Here is a 16,988-nt window from a genome sequence, read left to right as displayed (position 1 = left end):
GATAACACAACAAACAAAAATTCACTTACTTCCTCTGGCAGCAAAAACTTCCACTTCGCACAAGGTTAGCCATTCCTGAACCCTCAGTGCAACGAACACAAATCTTCCTCTTCTTGGTGTTGAACACGTTATGGCTTGTGTTGCCCCTTGGCCAACAGCCCGGCCAAAATAGGCACAGCTGCAGAAAAATTATGGCAAGCATGAAAAGAGATGTTTAGTTGCAAGGATTTGGCTAAGCAACTACATGCAGTGCATAAATAAACTTTTACATAGTATTCGAGGGGAGGAAAACTCACAGAGGATTTGCATTGGGATTGTTGTCAACATTTCCAACTCGAATATCGATATTTCTCAGTCTGTTGCCGCAGCAATCACCTCTGTTTGTGACAGAAACTTTCTTTACCAGCTGATTGCTCTGCAAATCAACTCTCCACCAGGGCTTTTTATCTCGGTTAGTGTGGGTACATGATGCCCCTCCCCATTGTGAGTTCTTGTTTCCATCAACAGCCCTTGAAGCTACACCACCGAAGCCAGTTGAAGACTGCCTTGTTGGTTTGCCTCGAGCGATGTTTCCTAGAAAAATGATCATCGATGTTTAGGATCAGGGTCAGCTAGAGCAGATTTAAACAAGCTGAATAGAACAAAAATCTCTAAAACCATTAAGAAGCTCTAAACTGGACCAGAGGTCATTAAAACAAATCAAATGCACGTAGAACAGATTAGTAGGGACCTCTAGATTAAATCAGGGATCTCGATAGCGGATGAGGAATCTTAAAAAAACTAAGGATCTCTAGACGGTTCAGGAATGTCTGGAACGGGTTATCAATCTCTTAGAACGGTACATGAATCTTCAATAGAAATAAAGGATCTCTAGATTTGATAGGAAATTTCTAGAACACGTTAGGAATCTCCAGAACGGATTAAGGATCTTTAGAACGGATTAAGGATCTATAGAACAGATATCCAGATCTGAATAGGAATCTCAACACAGTAATAGGGAGCAACATAGCCGAATGACTGGCAATGGCATAAAAATGAAGTCTTTGAGTGGAGTTTTGTTGATAAGCTATTGAGTTAACAATATGAAATTAATTATGTCTCTATGAGCTTATTATTTAAACGGCTGACCGGAAAGCTTGAAATAATAATTTATAAGCTTACCAGTCAATGTTGGTGCGCCTGAAAAAGAACAGATCCAAAGTCAATTTTGTATGTTTGAAATAAAAGAAAAATGAAATCAAATTGAATGTTATCGTCCGCAAAACTTCTCCGATTTGACATTCTAAACAAGAAGCTGATAATTGACAAAATGCTAAAGCGTGATTTTAAATCGCCCAGTTGAAGTGGCCTAAAGACGAACAAAAATTTCTTTGGGACTGGAAAGATCATATTTCGGATTAAAACAATCCCAATAAGAAAGCATCATAGCTGCTGATTCATGGTAAAAAATTAGACAAACTAATTATAAAAGGGTAACAGAAAAACACGATGTTTCTCAGTCTGGGGGGGGGGGTTGCAAGGAACAGAATTAATGTAACATAAGCATTAACAAACTTACTTGCTTGTGGTTTTATTGGCTTGAAACCTTGAAAAAGGAACAGCATGATATGAAAATGATGGTTGCGTTGCAAAAAAATACTTTTAGAAAACGATTTTTTGTTAATGAAATGGGGAAATTTATTTTCATACAAAATATAAAACAATGCCCTTAAATAAACTTTGCAGGATGAAGGGGTTACTGCGATTAAAGAAAAGAAAAAGTAGTTTATGATCAAAAATAGTTACGTCAACCCGCGAAACAAGAACAAAGAACCTACACTTATGAAGGTTAGTAAGCATGATCTACATATTGTTTTAATACTGCAATTCCAAACAACGAAGTCTTTTATTTGAAAAGCTAGCCATTCTGCTGGCAATATTAAACATCTGGCGGTAATTAAAAGCTGGCGGTAGTTAAATAATTTCTTCGAATATACACAAAGCATTATTAAAAAGCTGTGAAAAATGGCTTTGAAACTTACCCCCTCTGGCTGCAAACACTTCGACTTCGCAAAGAGTGAGGATCTCCTTGACTCTTAGGGCAACGAACACAAAGCGTCCTGTCTTAGGTGACGAGCAAGTCAGTGATTTGGTCTGTCCTCTTCCAACTGCTCCAGCGTAGAAGGCACATCTGTTTTCAACAAAAATGCATGTCAATCATTTGTCTTATAGGCTAACTGAAGAATAAGCTACCTAACAAATAAGAGTTGAAATTGACAAAGATACTGTTAATGTACAAAAATGTCGCAAAATGCTTTAACAATGCACAATCTGACTTAAATATAGTCTTTAGATAGATATGCCGACCAAAGAAGAACTATGTTTTGGAAATCTACCTTTCCCTTTACTAAAGAGCATAAGCTCTTGTCTATTTAAAAGATCATTATCTTGTTTTTACACTCCTTTCAAAACTAGTTCTCTTGATCATCAAAGGTTTTCTAGAATCAAAAAAAGAAATGAACATTTTCAACTCACAGCGCATTTGATAACGGATTATTATCGGTGTTTCCTACTCGAACCTCGACCTGTCGTAATCTGTTCCAACAACAGTCTTGTCTATTTGTGATGGAAACTTTGAGCACCTTTTGGTACCCTTGAAGGTCAACTCTCCACCATGGCTTATCTTGCCTGTTTGTAGCAGTGCAAGATCGTCCGCCCCAGTTGGCATTTTTGTTCCCGTCCACAGCTCTTGGCGATAAACCTCCATATCCAGTAGAAGATTGCTTGGTTGGTTTTCCTCTGGCAACATTTCCTAGAAATTTTTAAAGTTAATATTAAGATCTTCCTTCTTATGAGGAGTACTTCATGTGACTACTGAAAGTAGCTAGTGATAGTTAATGACGTTATGAAGAGATTTTCTAAAGGCAGACGAATCGGCAATGATATCTCGAAAGTAATAAAAACTTTACCAGTCATTGGTTGGGCTTGTTTTGCTGGTTTTGAACCTACGAGCAAAAACGCATCAGTGTTAACGAACTAAGAAATAGGGAATCGAGCATACTACTTTTGATTGTCTAAATGGTGAATGCAAAGGCTGAAATGCCTACAATGGGTCAAGGGCTACATTCTTGTAATCCCTACAGTGGGTCAAGGGGTACATTCTTGTAATGCCTACAGTGGGTCAAGGGGCACATTCTTGTAATGCCTAGAGTGGGACAAGGGGTACATTCTTGTAATGCCTAGAGTGGGACAAGGGGCACATTCTTGTAATGCCTACAGTGGGTCACGGGGCACATTCTTGTAATGTCTAGAGTGGGACAAGGGGCACATTCTTGTAATCCCTACAGTGTGTCAAGGGGCACATTCTTGTAATGCCTAGAGTGGGTCAAGGGGCACATTCTTGTAATGCCTACAGTGGGTCAAGGGGTACATTCTTGTAATGCCTACAGTGGGTCAAGGGGTACATTCTTGTAATGCCAAGAGTGGGACAAGGGGCACATTCTTGTAATGCCTAGAGTGGGACAAGGGGCACATTCTTGTAAGGCTAGAGAACTTATCTGAATTGTAAACATATCTTAGCAATCAAAAGTTGATCTGTCAGCTCAATTTAGGTAGTTATAGAGTTTGTTAGTACAGTGAAACCAGATTTATTGATTTTAGATATAATTGGTGAAAATCAATATATTTTCAACAAAAAGTAAACTAAATTCAGCGATTAAATGGCAGTTACCTCCGCGCACTGCATAGACCTCAACCTCGCACAGGGTCAGGGGTCCTCTGATTCGGATGGTGACGTAAAGATATCTGCCGCGTTTGGGTGCGGAGCAAGTGAGTTCCATTGTTTGTCCCTTGCCTAAAGCACCAGGGTAGTACGAGCATCTGCAAGCAAATGATACCCATACTTAGATACGCAGTCAATCGTATAGAAATGCTTGTCGTGGTGAGCACAAGTAATTTCAAAACCAAATGGTGTTACGTAGTAATACTATTTAAACATGCAAGGAATGGGTGGCCTTTTTGACATTGTATCGAAGGAGCAGAACAACATAGTTGTAACAGTCTTATTTGCCTTGGGTTTACTTGAAATGTTGATGTTAGTGTGAAGGATATCAGACATTCTGGTGTTCGATAGTCTGCTAACTAAAGAGGAGAACAATAGTGAATCAATGCTTAATAAGCCATCCAACTTCCCGCCATAGTTTTATTGAAAAATGTCGTTACACAAAGCACTTACAAAGCATTTGCCGCTGGATTATTGTCAACGTTTCCTACTCTGATCTCGACCTGTCTGAGCCTGTTCCAGCAGCAATCTGCTCTGTTAGAAAGCGAAACCTTATAAACCAGTTGTTGCACGCCCAAGTCCACTCTCCACCATGGCCTGTTCTGGTTTGCTGTGTGGGTGCAAGTAGAGGCCCTCCATTGACCATTTCGATTTCCATCTACAGCCCTTGATGCAACGCCACCAGCTGCAGTTGTTGACTGTTTCGTTGGCTTTCCGCGAGCAACGTTTCCTTTTGGAAAAAGACATGCAAATTGGTTAGACTCAATTCAAAGAGCTTAGACTCAATGTCAGCTTGGGTTGGTCTTTATAACTCGCTCAGTTAAAGATTTAAACAAAAAGATTTCCTCCGGATATACAAGGAAAGAACCTGATAGTTACTCGTACACAATTATAAGAACATATACCTAAAACCAAAAAAGATTTACTTGATCAAGGCAGATAAGGCAGCGGCTGCATCCTCAGAAATTTGGATCACTATCAAATCTACTCACTTTTGGAGAATAGGAAGAATATCGACTTGTGACAAAAAAAATTACCTGTTAATGGTGGTGGTTTTGGCACTGGTGTTGCACCTGAAAAAACAAAAGACTTCAGATGTCACAACAACATATAACTATGCATTCAGGGCCTAAAGGAATCAAACTTCTTTTCTAGCTTTTAGTCAACGAAAAACATAGAGCATACCTCCTTTCAGAGCAAACACTTCAACTTCACAGAGAGTGAGCCATTCCTGGACTCTCAAAGTAACATAGACATATCTTCCTGCTTTTGGTGAAGTGCAAGCCAATTCCTTGGTTTGTCCTTGTGGAATGGCACCACCGTAGAACAAGCAACTAACACAAAAATATCAGAGTCAAAATTTGTATGTTTAATTGCTAAATTACAGGGACAAAAAAAAGCACTTTAAAATTTTCTTGAATTCAGGATGATTAGGAAAAGGGCAAGATTTTTAAATAAACAGAAAAAGAAAATATTGTGACTTGCTGTAATTTGCTACGGGTAGTCGTACCCTGGAGCAAACTTGTGCCACTCTGTTTATGCAAAAATTAATCTCAAATGAAATACTTCTAAAAGTGTCTAAATGCTTTAAGCTCTCATTGCAAACAATGTTTCCATGAACTGAAAAAGTAAAAATTCACGAAATTCGGAAAACTTACAGTGTATTAGCAGCTGGGTTATTATCGATATTTCCAACTCTAATCTCAATTTGCCTCAGTCTGTTTCCACAGCAATCACCTCGGTTTGTGAGTTTTACTTTGGCAACCTGTTGCTGCGCTTGCAAGTCAACTCTCCACCAGGGCTTTCTATCTCGGTTTGTGTGTGTACATGATGCGCCACTCCAGTGTGGGTTTTTGTTTCCATCAACAGCCCTTGAGGCTACACCACCAAAGCCAGTTGACGATTGCTTAGTTGGTTTGCCTCGAGCGATGTTTCCTAGGATTGATGAAAACCAAGTGATAAAAAACTGGTCTCAAAAATGAGCGTAGAACCGAGGTAATTCTGCAAGATAATAATTACTTCTACCCAGAAGAACTGCCTACTATTTCGAATGAGGGGTGCATTTTTCTTTCTTACAAAAAGCAACCATTTCTTATGGCTTTAATTCAATTGTGATGAAAGATGACTGAAAGAAGTCTTCATCTAAAGAGTCAACAGTATTGTAAACAATATTTAAGGCTGTTTTCTATTTTATAAAAAGCTGAGAAACAATAGATGTCTCTTAAAATTTGCCCACATATTTAACGAGCCATAAGCTAACTCAAGCAGTAAAATATAAATACCTGTGTATTTGTTTGGGATAATTTTCATTGAGCCTGCAGCAAATAAAATAATTGTGTTAGGCAGAGGAAAACATCAAAAAACATGTGGGTAAAAAGAATAAAATCTGCAAAAGATCATTTTACATTAGGACAAACGACTCGCATAATGGTTTACATGCCAATACATCTCGGCAGTCTACTTGCCTCTCGCAGCGAACACTTCTACTTCGCACACGGTCAAAATTTCATTTGTTTTCAAAGTAACAAACACGTATTTGCCACGAAGAGCCTTAACACAAGGAAGCATTTTCTTCTCGCCTCTTCCGAAATTTCCTGGATGGTATGCACATCTAAAAGTAAGCAAGCTTCGTTAAACAAGGCGGACACAAAGAAATGCACAGAGTCAATTGGCAAAAAGTCATTGCATATAATGCCATGAAGAAGACCCATCAACCAATACATCAATCACAATCATTTGCAAATCATTAAAGAAAAAACATCTAAAAAACGATGCAAAGCGAGTACAGAATGTTGCGAAGCGCCATAGATATTGTCAACAGTTTGAAAGTATGAAAGAACCAAACACAGAAATGTAGGCTCCTTGATAATGCTTATACTTGATAAGGTTAAGAGACACAAGATTCTTTTAAAAGCTCTTATCAATAAATCCTTAGGTTGATAATATTTTTTTATAAGAGTTTTCATTACGATCCCGTAAATTCCAGGAATATGATAATTCAAAGAACACAATATACAAAATGAAAGAATTAAATTTGACAAAGCTAGATCTGACACAGGTAAGACATTTGACACATGCTTCTAGGTGGTAATGTTAGCAGACGGCAGCGACCTTGGCAACAGAGAGCTAAGAAAGCACTTAAAAAAGCTGACCAACCTTGCATTTCCATTAGGATTTGCAGCGTTGTTCCCGACGCGAACATCAACTGCCCTCAGTCTGTTCCAGCAACAATCTTGCCTGTTTGCTATTCTCACTTTGTGCACAACGAATGAGTTAACCAGATCAACGCGCCACCATGGATTGGGTTGTTTATTGGTTGCAGTACAAGAATTTCCATTCCATTGTGGATTTGAGTTTCCATCGTTACCTCTGGTTGCAACCCCGCCCCATGGTCCAGTAGAAGACTGGGCACTTGGCTTTCCTTTAGCGATGTTCCCTTAAAAGGAGCAACCAACAGTTAGTAAGAATTCCATCTGAGATCACATTAAGGTGCATTGTATCAGCTTTCAGTGATTGGAGATTGTGTCTTTTGTGAAAAATCTCAACTAGAAGGCAGTGACAATCTCAAACTGCTAATCTAATCGGGTAAAAAAACCCAATAAAACGCCGAAAACCCTTCTTTTCGAGAAATAATGTCTTTTTGAGAAATAATCACACGAAATGAATAAGCTTTTTAGTTCTAGCAGGAGTAGTGCAGATTGTTTACCTGTAAGTGGTGGAGGCTTTGGAATTGGTTTTCCAGCTGAAATGAAAATTCGTTCTTTGAGATGGCAAACGATTTTAATCTTACTTTAAAATGTATCTAAATTGCAAATAAGAACAAAAATTTATAAGAAATTGTTGTAAAACATGACTTATAGCTTTTTCTTAAGCATAACTATCGCTATTGATGTCAAATATACGGGTAGGACAGTTCTAGGACAAACTCAAAGTAATGTAAAAGGCAAGGCCGCAACGGTATCCGCTGCCAATTATCTTCGCTTCTACTTACCGCCTTTGAGTGCATAAACTTCGACCTCGCATAGCGTTAGCCATTCAGCAATCTTCAGATTGACAACAACGTATCTGCCTGATTGAGGCGATCTGCATTGAATGAACTTCGTTTCTCCTCTGCCTAAGGCTCTGTCGTGGTTGGCACAGCTGTAAGCATACGAAGAATTTAACAAATGTTGCCAGATAAAATGAAATAAAATTGCAAAATATTTCGAAAAACGTTGAGCTTTAGAGGAATAGCGCAAAAATTAAAAATTATATTTACACTGGATTGCTGAGAGGTGTGGGGTTGTTGCCAACTCTGATCTCAATGGAACGTAGCCTATTCCAACAGCAATCGGCTCTGTTCGTGAGCCTGACTTTGTAGATTTTCTGTTCACTTCCCAAATCAACTCGCCACCAAGGTTTATTGTTACGGTTCGTGTGTGTGCACGATCCACCTCCCCATTGACCATTTCGGTTGCCGTCAACAGCTCTGGAGGAAACTCCACCGAAGCCGGTAGAAGACTGCGATGTTGGTCGTCCGCGCGCAATGTTTCCTGCAATTCACAATAATATATATTTAGAAACTGCTTTATAGAAAAACCGTCGAAAATAGTTTAGGCATTTCCATGCAACCTAAAAGCGCTGCAGAAGTAAACTAGCTCAAGTAATTACATATTCTAACTGGGGAGAACAGGTGAATTCAGCATGCTTAAAAGCAAACCAGCAGCATTGTACTTCATAAGAAATGACATGGTGAACGTTAAATGTGTTTCTGATTGCAGAATTAATTGCTCTTACCTGTGAGCTTAGGAGGAGGAGGTAATGGCAGTGCAGCTAAAAAAAGAAGGTAAAATTAATCTTAAGGTATTACCAGGCTTCAAAGCGAGGCTTAAAAAACTCTTAATACTCATGTTTCATGTAAACAAAGAAACATAAATAAATTGATGAATGCAAAAATTCAAAAATGCATTTGGAAAATGCACACTGATAAACACCGAATAAGGGAAATATATGCTTCTAAAACTTGCTCAGTTTTTTTAGGTTGGGGGAGGGGAGGGAGTAGCTGTGAGTTTAGGGCTATGAGCATTTGACGCTTACAAAACATACTTACTTCCTCTTTCAGCGAAAACTTCTACTTCGCAAAGAGTCAACCATTCTCTGATTCGCAAAGCAACATAGACAAATCTCCCCCGTCGTGCAGGTGCGCAGTCGATTTGTCGTGTCTCGCCACGGCCAAGAGGTCCAGGAATATAGCGGCATCTACAAAAGTACGTATAGCTTACTCAAGAATATCATTTTTCATTTCCAATCGACACAGTTGATAGTAACCAGCTTTTTTAACGTTTAGCTCTGTAAAACGCTACTAAAATATTAGACTATTCTAGATTATGATGCTGGCCTTTTCACGAAGAGAAAAGAAAAAACTGGAAAACCAATAAAACGGCTATAAATAAATCTCAAAAATCAGCTAAGAAACGTGCACGGATTGATACCAAATAACAATAAGAAATGTTTTATGTGAGTATGCCAATACTTAAAATGAAGAAGCGAATTTACTCACAGTGCATTTGCACTTGGGTTGTCGTCTTTGTCTCCAACTCTGATCTCAATTTTCTGAAGACGATTTTGACAGCAATCGCCTCGATTTGTGAGGGATACTTTCTTAACCACTTGTCTTGAACCTAGATCCACACGCCACCATGGTTTAGCATCTCGGTGTGTGTGAGTGCACGATTTTCCGCCGTAATTAGTGTTCCTGTTGCCGTCAACAGCTTTTCCAGAAGGGCCTCCAAAGCCAGTCGATGACTGCTTGGTCGGTCTGCCTTTGGCAATATTGCCTGCAAATAAGGTCAAACAGGGATAACATTATTGCATGATACTGAAACCAATAACCTTTTGCAATAGATTTTGCAGCAAATATAAGGATACACAATTGTTAATGGCAAAGAAATAAGGTGTATGTGTAATGAGAAGATGTAAAGGATCGTTGTCCGCACAAGTTTGGTTGACGTTCACCATCGAATGCTTTCAGATTAGTTTTTATCACAATGCTCTATTAAAGAAAAATTAGAGATGCAGCATTGAATTTAAATGAACTAATACAGAAATGTTCTCTTGTAAGCATACCTGTCAATCTTTTCACGTCATTCACAACTGCGCCTGTAAATAGAGCATGCATTTATGAAACACTCTTGTCAAGCAAACAATGGCAAATGAGAAAATTCGAGTGGAAACTAGTATGCCATCGAGAGATCGATTTCAAACATTAAAACGGCAGTACAAAATATCGTAAAAAAGATTTAACCGGCAAAAGTGCTGTTTAAGAGAGGGTGTAATTATCTCTAACAGAATTAATTCTATATGTATTTAGCCAGCCAGCGATGATTCACAGATGGAACACTTGAATACTATAAGATATAGGGATGTCAATATTAATCATAATGATAAAGAATAATAAAGCAAATACCTTGAATTGGGAACACCTTCACCTCACAGACAGTCAAGATCTCGTTTGTCTTCAGAGTAACATACACGTAACGTCCCCTTAAAGGTCTTGAGCAAACAAGATCTCTGGTCTCTCCTCGGCCAAATGCACCAGGTGCGTTTGCACATCTAAAGTTAAAACAGTTTATATTGAGTAGCAATGCTAAGTCAGTTTTACAGAATAGTTCTCAATGAGTAGCTTACAGAAGCTCGTGACAGTAGGTTACAGTGCAAAAACATAAATCTGGTCTTTCAAGAAAAAATGGATAGGCCAGTTGTTGCTGAAGGTTGTTGAAAAGATTAAACCTGAAATGGGTGTTTCAATAGGGAAAATCGTTATGAAGATACAGGCACAAAGCTGGAACTAGATGGACCCCTAGGCAGCCAAAACTATTTTTGTCATAATCGCTGTTCATCAAACACAGAGGTTATCGACAAAAGAAGCAGAGAAGTCAGTTAAAGAACATAGAAGAAAGTTTAAAAAGATGGTATAAAGTTTAGTTATTGAGCAGAGATCAACAGCAGAGGTTTTACATTTTGTCTTTGTTGTTGTTAGAACTGCTTCTCAAGCCAATTTCGATGATCACACCTAAATAATAGAAAAAAGTAAAGAGAAAGAATGATAAACGTTAATGAACTTACAATGGGTTGCGATCAGGTCCTGCACCGTTGTTTCCTACTCGAACTTGCACACGCCTAAGTCGGTTCCAGCAGCAATCATTTCTATTCGTTATCTTGACTTTTCCAACCATAAAACTCTTCTGCAGATCAACACGCCACCAAGGATTCGACTGTTTGTTGGTAGCTGTGCATGTCTTTCCATTCCAGTTTGGATTCGCATTTCCATCATTGCCCCTTGAGGCAACCCCACCCCATGGTCCGGTGGATGACTGCATAGAGGGCTTTCGCACTGCAACATTTCCTATTAAACAGCATTCCATGTCAAAAACAAAGCACGAAAAGAGGTTCAGTACAAAGCGTACACAATGGCTTCAACGAGTAATAAAACATTTTCAATTATCAATCTAACTTTTATTGATTTAATTCCACATCGATATATTGCAAATAGCATCGGCCAAAGCGAATTAAGCAGCTCACCTCCGTACTTAAATCCTTTGACTGGTGGAGGTTTTGGCAATGGCTTTCCAGCTAAAGGGGAAAAAGATGTCTTAGTATTTATTGGAAGTTATCAAGAAAATTGTCATCATCTACTAAGCTAAAAATAATAAAAGCCTGACTCGTATTCAAAAGTTTAAAATTAAAATGCTTCTATTTTCAAGATCATAAATATTAATGGATTTGTCTATTTTGGATGTCTGTAAAATTCATCCCCTCAATGGTCTACTTTTGCTACAACGGCATTCAAGAATGAAGGCATTCCTACATCAAATTCATCCTTCGACATTCTCATTGAGGTGATTTCGTTTTAAAAAAATTGTTTGATGCTAGCTTGTAACAGTTTGGCTAAAACGTACCTCCTTTGATCCCAAAAACTTCAACCTCGCAGAGAGTCAACCAATCGTTGCCACGCAACATAACGAAAACGTATCGACCGGAAACTTCTTTTGTGCAATAGAGATCTATTGTTTTGCCTTTGCCGACAGCCCCTGGGAATGTTGTGCACCTAAAAAAGACAAAATGGGACGATTTTGAGAATTTTGACCATGAGCAGTATGCATACCATTTCGAAACATGTTCAAATATCCTAAAGAGACAGATTCGCCTGTTGAATTTCCTACAAAATCCCTGTACTCTCTACTCTTTACAAATAAGAACAGTGCATGTAGTTCTGACAATTATGCTTGCATTAGACACAAAACAGATTTGTTCCATATGTTGCTAACATAATACTGTTGACTCACAGTCCATTTGCTTTCGGCTTATTATCTGTATTGCCAACTCGAATATCGAAATTCTTCAATCGGTCATCGCAGCAATCGCCTCTGTTTGTAACCCTGACCTTTCCGATTTTCTGTGTACTTGCCAAATCAACTCTCCACCATGCCTGATTGTTGCGATTCGTATGAGTACACGATTTCGCACGGTAATTCGAGTTTTTATTCCCATCCACAGCTCTCTTTGCATCACCACCAGCTCCTGTCGAAGACTGCTTTGCGTTCTTGCCTTTTGCAAGATTTCCTAAAAAAATAGCGCAGAAAACATCAGGGACATTTTTAATTTACAACTAGAGAGCAGCTATAAGCAATTCAGCTACTATAGCTGTTGAATAAAACAAATTAAAAATAAAAACACTGTTACAAAACAACTTATAAAAATTGAAATTACTTGAGACTGTACTATCAAACTTGTGTTTTGGGCAGAGGAATGAAAAACGAAAGAAGTAAAGAAGCTTTTTGAAATTGAAAGGCATGAAAAAGGGCTGACCTGTATAAATTAAAGATGTAATGAAGTGATGAAAATACAAGTTTACCTGTGAGTGGCGGTGCCTTTTTGGTTGGTTTAGCAGGCTTAGCTGCAAAAAATAATTCAATTGTCAAAAAAGAATTGTTTAGAAAGGACTGACAATGTTAACACAATGTGCCATGATTCAAAGTGCCATGAACCAATGTGCAATGATCCAATGTGCCATGACTCAATGTGCCATGATCCAATGTGCCATGACCCAATGTGCCATGACTCAATGTGTCATGATCCAATGTGCCATGACCCAATGTGCCATGACCCAATGCGCCATGACCCAATGTGCCATGACTCAATGTGCCATGATCCAATGTGCCATGATCCAATGTGCCATGACCCATTGTGCCATGACCCAAGGTGCCATGATTCAATGTGCAATGAAGCAATACATGATGACGCAATACATGATGACGCAATGCATGATGACGCAATGCATCATTATCTTGCTACTGAGTCAAACTACTATTTTGCAATTATATTTATATGCCTTAACATGTATGTTAGCAAAGCAAAGAGGAGGTCTAGATCGTGAAACGATTTCGACGTCAACTCACCTGCCACTGCCATAACCTGAACTTCGCAAAGTGTGAGGAAATCAAAGTTCTTCAACATGACAAAAACGAATCTTCCGTACTTGGGTTTTGTACAAGCCAATTCCCTGGTTTCACCTTTGCCGAGTTCTGAAGGGACGCGTACGCATCTGGATAGAGATGAAGAATAGCCGATAAATGACAATGAACGATGATAGAGCACAGTGCAGGGCACAGCTGTTCAAATCAAATAATTTTTATCTAAAACATGTAACTTGATCCAATTGAATACTGGCATGACTTTGAGCATTGCCCTACCATACTCAATCTTGCTAAGATTCTACGTGACAATCAATCAATCAATTATTCTAAAATTTCTTGGATACCTTATTGAAAAAAATGAAAACTGTATGATGTGAAATCGCCCATGTTGCCATAGCGAATGCGCAAATTAGCAAAGCTCGCTGAGGTGCCTGAGCAGATTCAGCATTCACGGAGCAAATCTCCACAACACGAGAACCAATGAAAAATTTAATGAACCATTAAGCACTGCGATCAAAATCGTTAATCAAGGATAGAAAAGTGCTCAACATCACTGACTAAAATTAATGGGATGGTCAAAAGAATCCAAAATTGAGCTAGCATGTTTCGGTGACTACTTTAAACATTAGATTATGTCTGTTACTTACAAATCGTTGGCTGAAGGGTTCTGATCAACATTTCCAACTCTGACTTCAAAGTTTCTTAGACGCTTCCAAGCAGCAACCCGGTTAGTAATCTTTACTTTGGCGATAGGGTACATCATTTGCAGATCAACACGCCACCATGGTTGACGGTTACGTTGTGTGTGCGTACAAGATCGTCCACTCCATCTAGGGTTTGCGTTTCCATCAACAGCCCTTGAAGATACTCCTCCAAAGCCGTCCGATGACTGCATTGTTGGTTTTCCACGTGCAATGTTTCCTGAAAAATGACCATTCAAGATCGCCATCGAAAGCAAGATACACAACAATAAATGTTTTTTTTACTATCATTTTAATCATAGAGATTATATTATATGATGTCTTATCAATTGTCAAAAAGGTGACAGTGTGGTGTGACAGGGTGATAGAAAGCCAGGCTTGAACTTACCAGTGTAAAGAGAAGGTGGCTTTGGTATTATCTTGGCACCTGAAAAATTTAAAATAATTAAGATTCGTGGCAATTTTATTCTGATGATAAAACTCGCTCCTGGTGTAATAATAAAAATATTATTGTGTTGCACTAGGATTTTTCCTGCTGTAAGCTAATGAAAGATATGATTGTTGTTCTGTGACATATTCAGTTCTGTGAACAATTGTACGTGTTGGAGGGAGACATGTTGTCTCGTGCTTTCTTGGCCGTGGCTCAATCTCTAAGTAACAGAGCGAAACCCTTTAAAGATAGAAAAGGTCTATTTCAAGTTATGAATTTTCACTAAATTACCAAAAGGCTAGATTTGGTGAATGAAAACGAGCGCCAACCTTTTATTGCCATGACATCAACTTCACAAAGTGTGAGAAAGCTCCTTCCATTCAGTACCACGAAAACGAGATGTCCTCTGACAGGCTGCACGCATAAGATGTCACGTGTTTCACCTTTCTGCATTGTACCCCGGACGCGGTCACAGCTACAATTAAAAAAAAGTGGTCAAAGAAATATATACAGGGAAGGAAGGAAAACAAAACCAGTCAGAGAACGTTTCTCACTTAGGAAAACCAAAACAGAAAATATGCAGCTAAAAGCACTTTTTTTTAAAATCATACTAATAGAAATGTTTTTTGGGTGTGATCTTGCTGGATATAAACTCATAGACAACTGGTCATGTTGACCAGACACAAAACTAAGGTTAAGCAGGAAACACAACCACCCATTAAACTATTTTGAAAGTATTTGTACTACTAGATTTCTTCGCTAGCATTTTAAATATATCATAAAATTCAAGAGAACAAAATAGTGTAACTTTGAAGTCAGACAGATCAGTTAGAGCAAGTTAATCTCTTTTTCTAGATCAAAACAATAGAAAGAAAGAGACTTACAGCCTGTTAGCCTTGGGCTTCTTGTCAACATTTCCAACTCGGACGTCGAAATTGGACAATCTAGTCCAGGCAGCATCGCCTCTGTTGGTAAGTGTGACCTTGCCAACGCTGTACTGTTTACCAAGATCTACTCTCCACCAAGCACCTTGCTGTAACTGAGTATGAGTACAAGATCTTCCATTCCAGTTCGGGTTCTTATTACCATCAACAGCCTTGCTTGGCTGTCCTCCTGGGTAGGTACTAGATTGTGCTGTTGGCTTTCCTCGTGCCAAGTTTCCTGTGCAAGGCAAATGCAGATTATATATCAGAATTTGGTATTCGGAGGACCATTATCTTTCCTCACATTACTAAAGCACGATATTCTGTCATTATTTTCTACTAGATGATTGAAGTTCTTTGAGCGCAAAGGCGATGTCGAAATCCTAACATCGTCATCAATTTCTGTTCAGTTTAACGCAACACAAAGGATAAAAGCTAAAGTCAAATTGTTTTACTTCATTTTTGGGGGTTATTGGGTGACTGAGTTCAAGCCAAGAAAAAGAATAGAGCATGCGGCTAAGGTTAATGCAAGCATTTGTCGCAATGATTCCTGAAAAAACCTGATGTTTACTTACCGGTGTATCTCACTGGAGGGGGTGCTGGAGTTGAGGGTGCACCTACAGAAAAAGCATTCATAATATGCACTCATTGATAAAAGCTCAAGAATTTTCAAGATGTAAACTAATCATATTATAAAAGAGAATATAAGCTAAGAAACGACTCATTATGACTTCAACAATGGTACGTTTCATTATACGTAAAAATACCCTTTGCCACCTTTTGGGTTGAAATATGTAAGGTGCATTGTAAAAGTGGCTATACTTCTTATATCCTGTCCTATCGAGCAAGACTTAAACTGTGCGTATTTACAGAGAACACAATGCAAACTACTGCAGCTAAAAAGTTTGTTTGCTGCAATTGGCAATCTTCTTAATATTTCAAACTTACCTGCAACAGCATAGACCTCAACCTCACACAACGTCAGGTATTCGTTCACATTCAAGACAACGAAAACATAACGGCCTTTGATCATTCTGGAGCAAGGGAACTGTCTGGTCTGTCCTTGCTTCATGGCTTTACCGTACCTTGTACACCTAAAAGAAACCAATCCAAGCATGCAAAAAGATACAAGCTTAACTCTACAACAAAGACACAAACTAAACACCACGTAAGAGCACTGTCGTGTGTATCAAATTATTTTCAAATGTGATAGAAGATCAACCGGCTTAGTTTGTTTGCAAATGGATCAAATCATTCATTGGCGTTGCCAGAAAGAAAACAAATTTTTTCATTTAACACAAGCCAAGAAAGCTCCCTTAATGATAAAATATATTAATTTATGCAACGCATACATTCCATTAGCCTTTGGCACACGGTCCCTGTTTCCAACCCTAATTTCGAAATTCCTCAGTCTATTGCCGCAGCAGTCTCCACGATTCGTCAGCTGGACTTTTCCAACAAGGTAGAATCGTTTGAGGTCGACGCGCCACCATGGGTACATCTGTCTTTGCGTATGGGTGCAAGACCTTCCATTCCATTGAGGGTTTTTGTTACCATCGACAGCACGCTTTGACAATCCGCCTGCGTGAGTGCTGGACTGTGCAGTAGGCTTTCCTCTCGCAATGTTACCTGCACCATGAGAAACATTGATTACAAGCCCATTAAAACACCGAAATAGCCACAACATGCTTATATGGTTCTGGAGACCTGAGTCAATCA

The 16,988-nt window shown here is 38.8% G+C and overlaps 1 protein-coding gene across 3 annotated transcripts in view; it reads right to left on the bottom strand.

Annotated features, from left to right (window-relative positions):
• LOC135680930 (uncharacterized) overlaps positions 1-16,988 on the bottom strand; it is a 55,555-nt gene that overhangs the window by 13,264 nt on the left and 25,303 nt on the right. For all 3 annotated transcript variants that reach the window (XM_089113802.1, XM_089113801.1, XM_089113803.1), the window contains exons 39-74: positions 16,622-16,898; positions 16,218-16,363; positions 15,845-15,886; positions 15,231-15,507; positions 14,676-14,821; positions 14,305-14,343; positions 13,863-14,136; positions 13,198-13,343; positions 12,654-12,695; positions 12,085-12,361; positions 11,698-11,846; positions 11,321-11,371; positions 10,865-11,144; positions 10,206-10,351; positions 9,866-9,898; positions 9,300-9,576; positions 8,850-8,998; positions 8,537-8,572; positions 8,019-8,292; positions 7,752-7,900; positions 7,467-7,502; positions 6,917-7,196; positions 6,226-6,371; positions 6,043-6,075; positions 5,419-5,695; positions 4,946-5,094; positions 4,798-4,833; positions 4,214-4,490; positions 3,710-3,858; positions 2,949-2,984; positions 2,515-2,791; positions 2,022-2,170; positions 1,559-1,585; positions 1,162-1,179; positions 297-573; positions 30-178 (exon numbers count right to left, since the gene is read on the bottom strand). In XM_089113802.1, the coding sequence (XP_088969928.1) occupies positions 30-178; positions 297-573; positions 1,162-1,179; positions 1,559-1,585; positions 2,022-2,170; positions 2,515-2,791; positions 2,949-2,984; positions 3,710-3,858; positions 4,214-4,490; positions 4,798-4,833; positions 4,946-5,094; positions 5,419-5,695; positions 6,043-6,075; positions 6,226-6,371; positions 6,917-7,196; positions 7,467-7,502; positions 7,752-7,900; positions 8,019-8,292; positions 8,537-8,572; positions 8,850-8,998; positions 9,300-9,576; positions 9,866-9,898; positions 10,206-10,351; positions 10,865-11,144; positions 11,321-11,371; positions 11,698-11,846; positions 12,085-12,361; positions 12,654-12,695; positions 13,198-13,343; positions 13,863-14,136; positions 14,305-14,343; positions 14,676-14,821; positions 15,231-15,507; positions 15,845-15,886; positions 16,218-16,363; positions 16,622-16,898 (5,526 nt within the window). The remainder of the gene's footprint in view (positions 1-29; positions 179-296; positions 574-1,161; positions 1,180-1,558; positions 1,586-2,021; positions 2,171-2,514; positions 2,792-2,948; positions 2,985-3,709; positions 3,859-4,213; positions 4,491-4,797; positions 4,834-4,945; positions 5,095-5,418; positions 5,696-6,042; positions 6,076-6,225; positions 6,372-6,916; positions 7,197-7,466; positions 7,503-7,751; positions 7,901-8,018; positions 8,293-8,536; positions 8,573-8,849; positions 8,999-9,299; positions 9,577-9,865; positions 9,899-10,205; positions 10,352-10,864; positions 11,145-11,320; positions 11,372-11,697; positions 11,847-12,084; positions 12,362-12,653; positions 12,696-13,197; positions 13,344-13,862; positions 14,137-14,304; positions 14,344-14,675; positions 14,822-15,230; positions 15,508-15,844; positions 15,887-16,217; positions 16,364-16,621; positions 16,899-16,988) is intronic.

This window comes from Rhopilema esculentum, chromosome 18 (assembly GCF_057945365.1).
Source record: "Rhopilema esculentum isolate cy_ngs chromosome 18, ASM5794536v1, whole genome shotgun sequence".
Taxonomy (NCBI): domain Eukaryota; kingdom Metazoa; phylum Cnidaria; class Scyphozoa; order Rhizostomeae; family Rhizostomatidae; genus Rhopilema; species Rhopilema esculentum.
The sequence above is the reverse complement of the archived record's forward strand: the minus strand, read 5'-3'. Positions and strand labels throughout refer to the sequence as shown.